This window comes from Mirounga leonina, unplaced genomic scaffold (assembly GCF_011800145.1).
Source record: "Mirounga leonina isolate KUSES-001 unplaced genomic scaffold, KU_Mleo_1.0 Mir_53, whole genome shotgun sequence".
NCBI lineage: Eukaryota > Metazoa > Chordata > Mammalia > Carnivora > Phocidae > Mirounga > Mirounga leonina.
This window is the reverse complement of record NW_023270807.1, coordinates 65,104,750-65,117,002: the sequence shown is the minus strand read 5'-3', so window position 1 is coordinate 65,117,002 and position 12,253 is coordinate 65,104,750. Positions and strand designations below refer to the sequence as shown.

The following is a 12,253-nucleotide window of genomic DNA, read 5'->3' as shown; positions in this document are numbered from 1 at the left end:
ACTAGTCTGGTGTTAAACTCCCCTCTCCGCCAGCATTGTTTATATACTCTCTGTACCCTTAGGAAATACATAATGCAGATTTTTGTTTTAACATCAGCCTGCAACTTCTCACTACTTCTTGGAGATCTTTCCTAGTTAGTGTATTCTTAAATTCTCTTAAGGTCATATGTAATGTGAGTATCATAAGTATCTACCTATTGAAGGATAATAGGTTTGCAATTTTTAGTTTTTAGTAACACTTTTGCAGAGCGTATCTTTGCACCTGCCCCCTTGTTTATGTGTGAATTTCTAGAGTAAACATGGAGAAGTGGAGATCTGCATCATAGGGTTTGCACTTTGAATTTTTTATATTTAACTCATTTTTTTAATTTAAATTAATATATAGTGTATTATTAGTTTCAGAGGTGGAGTTCAGTGGTTCATCAGTCTTACATAATACCCAGTGCTCATTACATCATGTGCCCTCCTTAATGTCTATCACCCAATTACCCCATTCCCCACCCGCTCCCCTCTGGCAACCCTCAGTTTGTTTCCTATGACTAAGAGTCTCTTATGGTTTGTCTCCCTCTCTGATTTCATCTTGTTTTATTTTTCCCTCCCTTACCCTATGCTCTTCTGTTTTGTTTCTTAAATTCCACATATCAGTGAGATCATATGATAATTGTCTTTCTCTGATTGACTTATTTTGCTTAGCATAATACCTTCTAGTTCCATCCACACTTTGTACATTTTAACAGACTGAGATTGCCTTCCAATTTCCACCAGCCAAGGTACCTGAGAGTTTTCTATATCCTTTCCATCTGATGTTGGCAAAGTTAAATTTTAGTACTCTGGTGAGTGAAATGATTTACTTGGTTACTGTCCTTAATTTGTACTTCCTCTGTGAATTGTCTTTTTTTATTGTCTTTTCTTAATTGTAGGATTTTTTTTTTTAAAGGTTTTATTTATTTGAGAGAGAGAGAGATAGATCACAGAGGCCATGGAAGAGGGAGAAGCCGACTCGCTGCTGAGCAGAGAGCCCGATGCTGGGCTTGATCCCAGGACCCTGAGATCATGACCTGAGCCGAAGGCAGACGCTTAACTGACTGAGCCACCCAGGCACCCCTTAATTGTAGGATTTTTTATCTTAAAATGTGCTGGGTGCTCATCTGTGGTCAATGGATTTTCTTCACTATTTTCTTCAAGTCTTTGTCTTTGATTATGGTGTCTGTATCACCGGAGTACAAGCCCAAGATGGAAGCCACATAATATGAACAGGGGAAGTTTGACCTAAGAGTGGATTGGAGGGATAGGACATATAATCTGTAATATTTTAAGAAATACAAACAAAGCAGTAAAGGATTCTAAAGAATACTGGCATAGGAAATATAAGATGGCCACTATCTGTTCTCCCTCAACTGAATTCCCGAAATAATTAGGATACAGCCGTGGCTCTCTGGATGAAGTTCGTGGTAGCTGCAAATCCACTACCAGGCAGCTATGGGGAAATGATATACCAGTGGTAACCTGCGAAGTTATCCAAGGGATGCAGGGTAAGCCATGCACAGGACGTACCACACCAGTGACCCCCCACTGCTAAGCTGTGTGCACTGCTAGAGTTTTGCCCAGAACCAGGAAAAGAAATGCCTCCAGTACTGTCTACTGACAAAACATCATGCCACCTAGCAAAGAAGTATTCACTCATATGGTTCAACTCCATTGTCATTATCATGGTGGAGCGGGCGACAGGTGGATTCAAAGCTTAAAGCCCTTCTTTCTGTTGATTTATGACCTCCCACTATTTAATATTTATTTTGCCCTTGCTGAGAATCTCAAGTGGTCAGTTCTTTTCCTGGTGGTGACCCAAATATTACTACCAAAGGGTCTGGGTCTTCCACTGTTCTATCTGTTTTGGTTGCATAGTTTTTCATTAATCTTTACTATTGGTATGGAACTACTCAGGCACCCAGAGAACCCCCTTGTTCCAGATACGGTCCTTGCCTCCATTGTGTACCAGCAATACAACCTCCCTTTGGTAATCAGGATTGACCATTCCAACCAGTAGGGTAACACCTTTCACGGCCTATTGGTTTAGTGGCTTATGAATCCCAAGATGGCCAAGTGGCAGTCTCATTTTAGATCTTATATCAATAGGCCCATTGTTGTGTCCCTGGTTGAAACAAATCTTGGGAACTAAGACCTCCAAACCAGCTCAGCTTGAGGTTCCTGAGCTGAGAAGTATAATCCTGAGGAGTCTCGCCCACTTCTACCCCTGATTGATTCCTGGGTTCATATGCTACCTTCTGTGAGACAAGGCCATCCTTTCAAGGTGGTATCTCCCAACAATTACAACTGAGTTTTCAATGAATTATTCCACCTTTCAATTAGACCAGCCCCTTCTGGGTGTTGGGGGATGTTAATTTCATAGGCATGAGTTCACCTCAGCATTTCCTTTACTGTGAAATTGATTCGTTAATTAGAAGCTGTGCTATAGGCAAAGCCATGACAGTGGATAAGGCATTCTGTGAGTATGTGTATCAGATAGTAGTGCTGGCAGAGGCATTATAGACCATGTCCAAAATGTGTGTGTATTCCACTCAAGAGGAATCTCTGTCCTCTACGATGGAAAAGGCCCAACATAATCAAATTGCTATCACATGAATGGCTGTTACCCATGAGATTAATACCATATTGCATGCAGCCTCAGTATTGGTCTCAACTCTTGATAGATTAGGCAGTAGTGGGTAGTGCATGCCAGCCTTGGTAAGGGGAGATCCATGTTGTTGAGCCCATGCATGGCCTCTAGCTCTGCCACCATAGTCACGTTGTTCATGGGTCCACTGAGCAAGTCCTGGGGTAGCTGGGGAATGAGACTGACTGATACCCGTAGAGTGCATTATTTTATCCACCTGATTAATAAGAGCCTTCTTTGCTGTAGATGCCCTTCAGTGACATGGGCTACGAATATCTTCACAGTGTGTTTCCATTCCAAGATCCATCCACATACCTCTTTCCACATTTACTTGTCACCAACCTTTACTATTTCTTCCAAGTCTCTGACTATCCAACCAAACCATTAGCAACTACCCAAAAATGAGTGTGGATTTGTACTTCTGGCCATGTCTCAGATCAGACACAGTGGACAGTCAAATGTACTACTTGCATTTCGCACGGAAGATTTCCTTGCACTCCTTTTATTTAGGCTCGCTCTTGAGTGGAGCATGGGGCTACAGCTGTCCACTTTTGGGTGGATCCAATATATCCTACAGACCTATCTATAAACCAGGTTTAATATTTTTTTTTCTTGGCTAGCTAGTTGTTAGAAACACCCCAGACCAGAGGTATTGACTGAGGAAGAGGAGGCAACAGGAGTTGGTGTTGAAAGAGTCTGAGCCACATGTTCATGCAAGCTATTTGTACCTTTCAGAACTGTTCCGTCAAGTTAACAATTGTAAACTATTTCCATTGATGATAGATTGCTGCTGTGCATGCTCAAGTTTATGACTAGGTAGATTCTCCAACACCCAACTCATGATGTGAAGGTCAGGCTACCTGGTCACCTACCATCCCATGGCTGGGTAATCAGTCTCTATAAGGCATAAAAGGAGAATAGTTATCTTCAAAAGAGGGCCTAGATTTGCTCCAAAATCCTAGGGTTCTGCCCTGTGTTTCTGCTTGACAAAGGCTCTATACATGCCAGGATACTTTTAGTATCACCTGCTCTGCTGGATCATAGGACCTATATGGCAGAACAGCTTATACTGTAACTCAAATTCATGACAGGACCTTCTCTTGCTCTGCTCACCACTCAAAATTGGTAATCTTATAGGTAACTCTAGAGGTGGGTTGAAATAGCAAACTCAAATATGGTACATGTTGCCTTCAAATCCAGAAAGGCCTACTGAGCATCATGCCTTTTTTTCATGGTATATAGCTTGAGCTAAAGCAAACTGTCTTTCTCCTCAGAGGGAGATATTTAACATGCTCAAAACCACTGAACCCACCCAGAAACTTCACTGGGGTTAATAGCCCTAAGTTTCTGTGGAATTTGTCTTTTACCTTCTAGTTCTTGTATGTCTTACTAAGGCGCCAAAGTATTTACTACCTCCTACTCATCATATCCAATCAGCATAATGTTATCAACATAGTGGACCAATGTGATTTTTGTAGAATATCATCATGATCAAGGTCTCTACAGACTCTATCATGGCAGAGAGTAGAATTGACAAAGTCTTAAGGCCAGACTTCGACAGTATACTGCTGCCCTACCAGGTAAAAGCTAACTGCTCCTCATGGTCCTTACAATTTGTTACGGAACAAAAGGCATAAGAAATTGGGTCAACAACCGCATAACAAATGCCAGGAGGATACTCATTTGCCCCAGTAAAGATACCACGTCTGAGATAGCAGCTGCGATTGGAATCACCACCTCATTAAGATGTGAACCTGATAGTCTGTAGTCATTTTCCAAGATCCACCTGTTTTCTGCACAGGCCAAAGTGGTGATTTAAGTGGCAATGTGATAGGTATCATCACCCTTGTTTCCTTTAGGTTGTGATGGTGGCATTAATCTCTGCGGTTTCCCCACGGATATAATACTGCTTCTGGTTTACTTTCCTGAGAGGGGAAGTTCCAGGGGCTTCCAATGATCTCTTCCTACAATAATGAGCCTTCAACTCATGGGTTAAAAACCAATATAGGAGTGTTTTCAGTTGTCAATTATGTCTATTCCAATTATACATTCAGGAACTGTGGAAATAACCACATGGTGGGTCCATGGATTGACTGGGTCCACTGTAATTTGAATCTGAGACCCCTTCTGTTACCTCACTGTAAACCTTCATTTTAACTGGTGAGCCACAGCGTGTTTTGGGTTCCCAGGAATTACAATTTTATTTTTTAGGAAGGTTCCATACCCAATGTGGGGCTTGAATTCATGACCCTGAGATCAAGAGTCACATGCTCTACCGACTGCACCAGCCAGGCATCCCTTGGGTTCCCAGGAATTAGAATTAATTTGGAGGTAGTGCCTATTCTTCACCAAATCGTCTAGATATTTCTTTTTCTCTGATGAACAGTAACTCTAGGAAATGACTACAGATCCCTTAGGAAAATGTTTTGAAGAAGATTTATGATGTGTACCTACAGCAGTGGTATAGGGTCCTTTCTCAAGAGGATCCAGCCTCCCATGAGGTCAAGGTCTGTAAATTGACTTAGGTATGGAATCTGAGTGAGAGACTATGACTCTCCTCTGTGCTAACTCAAGCCAGGTGTTTGGCTACCAGAGTTTTTCCTGTTGTATAGATCAAGCAATATTTTAACTGGCTGCCCATATGATTTCATTCAGGGGGACACGCTGACCACCAAAGATATCTAAGTGCCAAGTCTATAATCTGAATACTGATATGTCCCTGATGCCCTTTATAACAGACATACCCACCTTGTCCTTGGCAGTTGCCTTCTGCTATTCTGGGATTGCATCATGACCATTGAAATGAGAGAGCCCATCTCAACAGCAATGAGAAATGACAAGATTGTGATTTCAACTGTCATTATCATTTAGCATTCTGCACAATTAAAATTTGTGCTTGATTTTTAGCAGTATTACCCCTGTGACTACAAGAAATAAGAGATTTTTTTTTAAAGGCTGCTGTGGAAGCTCTCTGGTTTGCAGACCATGATTTGAGCTGAGAATTAAAGGACCAGAGCTTGTCATTTTCTTCTGTAAGTGCTAAAGTGTTATATGCAACAAATGAATCATTGAACACTACATCAAAAACTAATGATGTAATATACAGTGGCTAACGGAACATAATAAAATAAATAAATAAAGTGCATCCAAGAAAGTCCATCTCACACCCCAGTATTTATGGTCATTATTGCCATGAGAGTCAGTATAGTAGCAAATTAGGCTCCCAAGGCATATGCTTCAGTAGGCTGCATCACAATCAACCATGGGTAATAACTTGGTTAGTTGTCATGCCACTGCATGCGAAGGATTACTAGTATTCCATTTCTTATTGTCAAGGAGCTCAGCACTGTGTTCAAGCCCAAGGGTGCAATGAAACAAATCCCCAAACCCCGTCTTTGTGAGTCTGTCCCCTAAGACCACTCCACTACTGGTATGAGTTCTGTATTATTCATGGGCCAATTAAGAGATAGAAACCACACAGTAATCAAATTGTGAGAAAGTTTAATATAAAGGCTTATTAAATATAACAAGGGGTTGAAGTAATGGGAGGATTGACTGGGAAGCAATAAAGAGAGCTCTGAAGAATATAGGGATAGCAGATATAGTGAGCAGCCAACTACCCTCCAGAGCTGACATCCATTGGAGAGGGTGTGGCCTCATTGGAGAGGGTGTGACCAAGGCTCACTGGATGGCAGAGAAGGTCACTGAGGCTGGGAAGCAGCCCTCACAGAAGGGGAGCAGGAGGAGAAAGCCCTTCACAGAAGGCGCCATGCCAGTGGCCCTCCACCAGGAAGCTGCATGCTCTTCTGAGCATTCCTGCACTGAAGCCTGGTGCTACAGAAGCCATGGACATGGCAGGAGCCTGCCAAGAGGAGCACCCCAGAACCTCCTTCTCCTGAGTCCCTCCAGTACTCTCTCCTGACAGAGCTTAAAATCTTGCAGTGGGCAAAGAAGAAATATTTACAGGGTCCATATTAATTATATCACAGCAGACAAGAATGAATTTAGAGCTGAGAGGCATAAATTAATAATTGGTACCATACCTTGTCATGCTGAATTTTTAGCTTCGACATCAAAGTCATCGATCTTCCTCTTAGCTTTTGTTTTTCATGTTCTATTTCAGAAATAAGTTTGTGTTTGTCCTTGTGCATGTGTGTGTGCGTGTGTGTGTGTGTGCGCATATAGATCTTGAATCCATTCAGGATTCATTTTGTATAGTGTAAGTGACAATTTTTTCTACTTCAAATAGACTCAACCTTATTCTTAATTTGAAAAGCTATATATATCATATTTAAGTTTATGTATGTAGATGTTTCTCTGGTCTGTTCTGTTCCATTCATCTACCTATTTATTCCTTTACCCAGGATACATTTCCTTGTCTGAACAATAAGACTTGGATCAAGACTTTACAAAAGTCTGAAGAGGGTTTCAGTATTTGTAGGAAGGATAAAAAACTGTTAAGAGAGGATGATGTTTTTAAGTGAAACAAATAGAAATAAGTGCTCTGAAATTTATTTAATCTGTTCTGGTTTTTCACTTGCTAATAAATACTGCTTAGCACCAATGCCCTCTCTCCTGGTTCCCACCACCTCATCAGCAATCTAGAACCCATAATGAGAGGCTGTTGCTTGACCAAAGGCAAGGCCTAGGTTGTAGAAATGTGGATCAACTCTAAGTTCTTAAAACCTAAGGCCAAACCCTACCTCACCCAGGACATTCGGATATAATCATCTCAGTCCTTCCACACTTTCTTCATAGTACTTTAATAAAAATTAGGTAAAGTTTTAATGGAGGTTAGAATCATTTTTATTCATTCAAATGCTCAAGGAAACAAAATGTGGAAAAGCATATATGATTACCAGTCAGGTCCTTATAGGATTATGGATGGAGCTGTGCGAATTTGAAAAGCTGAATGTTGAACATTTTCTGCCACACTGGGTAGAAAGACGTTGTCAGACCTTTTTTTGTGTTTAATAGGTACCTGTAATATAAAGATTAAATAGGTATTGGAGATATCATTAAAAGTCACTGTTACTCATAAGACCAAGATCATTGGGTCAGTCTGGGTTAGGCCATTTAGGGTGCCTTCTTGTATTTGCCACTTGTCATAAAGGGAACTGGTCATGAATTTAATCTATCAACAGAAAGCCATTTTCATCTAAGGAAAAAAGATACCCCATATGTGGAGTAATCTAAAAGTTCCTTAATAGTTTATCATTTGTCTTAGCGGAGTGTTTTGTTTTTTAGAAAATCATCGGCGGTCTTACATTCCAGCTATGTATAAATTCCTCTTCAGTCTGTATTTATCTGATTTGTCTTACAGGCCTTTCTTAAGAAGCCAGAGCTTAGATTCGAAGAGGCTCCAATTCTTTTGTGCCTTTCCTGGACCTTAGGCTTTTTGCTTGGGGTTTTTATAATGTACACAAGTTAATGGGCCACAAAACACTCCCTTACTTACTAGGGTTTGTTTAGACCATCACCCTTTTAAATCTTTCGAATACAGTGGATCTCCTCAAATGCATTTAGTGACTTAAGCAGCCTTCTCAGCCATGAGTTATAATCATCAACTACCTCCATGAGAGCAACATTTGCTTTTGGGAGTGAAATGGGGATGAAGTGAATCTTAAAAGCCTTGTGGTCCCATACACACCAACTGAATATTGCTTCCTTTTGGAAAAGGCTTTTTCAGAAACAAACAGCCGTGTACTAGAATTTCACCTTTTGGTGAAAGATGACTGCACAGAGATTGGTAAGTCAAGCAAATGGCGGGCATTAATAATGTGGTCCTACTGGTTCAAGGACCTCAAATGGATATTCCTGACCTGTTTCTTCCCTTTCTGTATATGACTCCTTAACTGCATGTTCAGAAATACTGCAACAAATGTTTGGTCCAATAACTAGACCCTCTGCTGCAGAATTACACCCTCAAAAAAGACCTTAGAATTGGCATATTTTCTCTGACAATATGATTAAATCTTTTTCTTTTAATTTTCCTCAAAGCAAGAGGCAGGAATTCTTAAATGTGTTGACATGTAAACTTCTGGAGGGGATTCTGAAAAACAAGGGGGCAAAGAGTGTAATACTTATCAAAGTAGTGCAGAGAAGGCAGTGGAAGAGCGTGTAAATGTTTTACATAAACTAAAAGCTGAAATGTTAAAAAAAAAATTCATGTACGTGCTATACCTTGACCTAATCTGTTCCAAGAATTTCTCTGGAGGGTAGATTTCTCACATGTTTTTAAAATAACTTCTGAAACTTTCTGCTCTGCCAGGGAACTCAGATAAGTGATCTCATGCTGCTAGTTAATTATTGTAGATGATGGAAGAAAAAGAAGAAATTCAGAGACAGAACACAGCAAGGTGTTGATACTGACTTCCACATCCATTTGTTTAATTGTAATTGAGTAAGTGCTTTTGGGCTGAATTGTTTTGACATCAGAATTCAATTATTGAGGAATAGCATCAGCAAGATGGCAGAGTGGGAAACCCTGGATCATCCTTCTTCCCACAAATGCATTGATTCAGAAACAATTCATGAACAAATTCCACTGTGAGAAATCCAGAATTTTATTATCTAGACCCATGTATCTAGATAAGAGCCTGATATTTTTAATGTAAGTTTGAAGTGAACCTAAAACCACAATTTCATATTTACATTTTCATTGCTTCACATATATAATCAAATTTATCATTACTTACAGTGTCTGGCCTTTGAATCCTTCTTGTTATTTTACTGCTCATAAGATTAGTCTTTAAAAGGTGTTGCTGTGGGGGCGCCTGGGTGGCTCAGTCGTTAAGCGTCTGCCTTCGGCTCAGGTCATGATCCCAGGGTCCTGGGATCGAGCCCCGCATCGGGCTCCCTGCTCTGTGGGAAGCCTGCTTCTCCCTTTCCCACTCCCCCTGCTTGTGTTCCCTCTCTCGCTGTGTCTCTCTCTGTCAAATAAAAAAAAAAAAAAAAAAAAAAAAATTTAAAAGGTGTTGCTTTGAGTGTCTGGATGATGTGGGCGCAGAACGTAGGGAATACTGAGCCCAAGGTATAAGGCCTATAATGTTAAAAAATATTAAATTATATCTCTGGTTGCAGTGTATAAGCCTAGATTTAATCCCTAAAATTTTAGAGCTTAAAATGAACATCTAATCCAGCTTCGTCAATTCTGAGTGAAGATGTCAAAACTTGGATGGAATCTTTTGCCTGAGGGTCACATGACCAAGTGAAAGAGAAGGATATGATAGGTGACTTGGACTATGGTGGGTAGAAGTGGACAGACTTAGGGATATTCAAATTAATCAGACTCAGTAATTAACTGGATTTGCAGGGTGACAAAGAATAGCTCCTAGATTTCTGGCTTAAGCAACTGGATAGATGTTAATTTTATTTTATGGTGGATTTTATGATCCTGGCACATATATACTCAATAGGTCACAAGATTAGAAGGGTAGATGGGTGGGAAATATGAGTATGTAGAGAGAAAGCTGATAAAAATTAGTTCAAGACCCCTGAAAAAGTAGGACCAGATGGGAACCCATGCATTGGGACTGGCCCCAGGAAGGGGCACCTTTTCCATTTTACCGGGAAGGATGGAGAAGCGGCTGAGTATTTAATGTAGGTGGGCTGGGTTCAAGATATAGAGGGGGGTTCCCATCGGATGGCTTTTAACTGCTCTGTGAAACTGAGGTACAGTGTTGGCTGGAGAGGAGGACTGTGTTTGAAGGTCTGAAGAGGCCAGGAAGATTTAAAATAGTTACTGGGAAGAGGAGAGAGTGAGCTGACCCCATCCTCAGCTCCAGGGGAGGGACATGTGAGCTGATCCTAAGCGCACTGAGCATCTTAGTCTCTGGCTTTAGTGATTTGTTCAAACCCGGGCACGTGACTCGAGTCAGCCCAGTCTGAGGCTGATTCTTTTTAACTGTCCCATCTCCGCACTGACTCCTGCCCCGTGAGCTGAACAGAGCAGGGGAGCTACAGCGGTGGCAGCGATCTTGCTCCCCAAGGGGCTCCACTTCCTCTCTGCTCTCAGCATTCTCAGAGCCCAGAGGCGGCGAGAGAGAAATCGGTGCTCGTGAAAAACGTCAAACCCGGATCAAGCGAACTGAAGCCAGTCTGCCTCTGAACATTTCACAGTGTTGTCAGCCAAGTGATTTCATTTGTTTTTCCCTTAAGTAGTTTAAGAATAACTGCACTAGAACATGCTATAGTTTCCCAGGAGTTGTAAGATCCTAAGGCGAATCCATGCTAATGCCAAGTAAAGAGAGCTCGCCCCTTAACTCTGCCTTTGCCTCTGATGCTTTCTGATGTTGGGAGCATCATAATCAACATTTGTAGTTATTTAGTGTTTCTAAACAACAGAACAAGTGTTTTAGTGTTTCTAAACAACGTGGCAGACGTGCATTATTTCGTTTAATCCTCGGAATACCCTTTTGAGGTGGAGAGTCCCAGTTTACAGAGAGCCTAATTAGCCTGTCTAAGGTCACATAGCTAGCAGTGACAGAGCCAGGATTTGAACCAAAGCTCACACCCTCAACCACCAGGCTACACCGGAACAGAAAAGCAGAGGCTTGGCTGATCTTAATAATAAGTCAGTTGTGTATACTGATATTTGATGATATTTTTGATAGTCAGATCTAGAAAAGAACTTAGAATGTACTTCATCCTCAACTTATAGGGGAGGAAGCTAGTTTAGAGACATCCTGGGTTTGACCCCTGCTCCATGCTGCTTGCTCCTACATTGCCCAGAGGGCTGTTTTGATTGCCATTTCTATAGGACTCCTCGGGCCCCCAGCTCCCACGAATCATAATATACTTTATAAATAACATCTGAGAAATGTCATCATTGATGTCCCAAGGCATTAAGACAAAATATAGTGAAGTACCCAGTGTTCTGTAAGTGGTATATTACACACTTCTGAGACCAGTTTTTATGACTAAAACCTTTTAGCATAGGATGTCAGTACTCTAAGGTGAACTAAAGTAGAAAGTTATGACTGCAAATCAGAATGAAGTTTTTTTCATTCATGTATCATTCATTCATTCAACAGCCATCATGGAGCACCCACTCGATAACCACTGCGTTGTTATGGCTAGACCCTGAGATCCTCCTCAGTGCAGACCCCAGACCCTGGGAGTTTGTGCTAGCCAGAGTAGGGGACCTGCTTACCGCCTGGTGAGCTCATCTGGACAGATGATCGCTCGGCGTCATTAAGCTGACTTTGTAGCTCTTGTACGCGCTGGAAAGCATCCAGCTTCACACTGCGCTCCTGGGCAAGCCGGCTTCTCATCTGAGGGGAAAAGTGCTTAGGAAGTAGAGATGCTTTTTAGTGCATACTTAAGTTCCTGGGGTTCCTCGGAGAGTGTGGGTCCAGGCTGCCCCAGGAATACAAGTCCTCATACAGTCCTGGTCAGGCTGAACTCAGCCTTCTAATGAGAGCTCCAAGAAGGCCAAGAACTTAACCAAAGAGGAATAGAGGCAGCCCTTGGAACCCCTTATTACCTTATCATAGCCAGGAGTTCACTCACAACACTTTTATCTTTTGTTTATCTCACCACAGGGGAGGGGAGGAGAGGAAATGGAAAAGGGCCCAGTTC

At 41.6% G+C, this 12,253-nt stretch overlaps 1 protein-coding gene across 1 annotated transcript in view; it reads right to left on the bottom strand.

The window, feature by feature from the left end:
* Positions 1 to 8,665: 8,665 nt before the first annotated feature.
* The window catches only part of LOC118001347, a 138,817-nt gene continuing 135,229 nt past the window's right edge, over positions 8,666 to 12,253 (bottom strand). Inside the window, exons 41-43 of the mRNA XM_034991442.1 lie at positions 11,826 to 11,946; positions 9,644 to 9,713; positions 8,666 to 8,723 (exon numbers count right to left, since the gene is read on the bottom strand). Of these exons, the coding sequence (XP_034847333.1) occupies positions 8,666 to 8,723; positions 9,644 to 9,713; positions 11,826 to 11,946 (249 nt within the window). The remainder of the gene's footprint in view (positions 8,724 to 9,643; positions 9,714 to 11,825; positions 11,947 to 12,253) is intronic.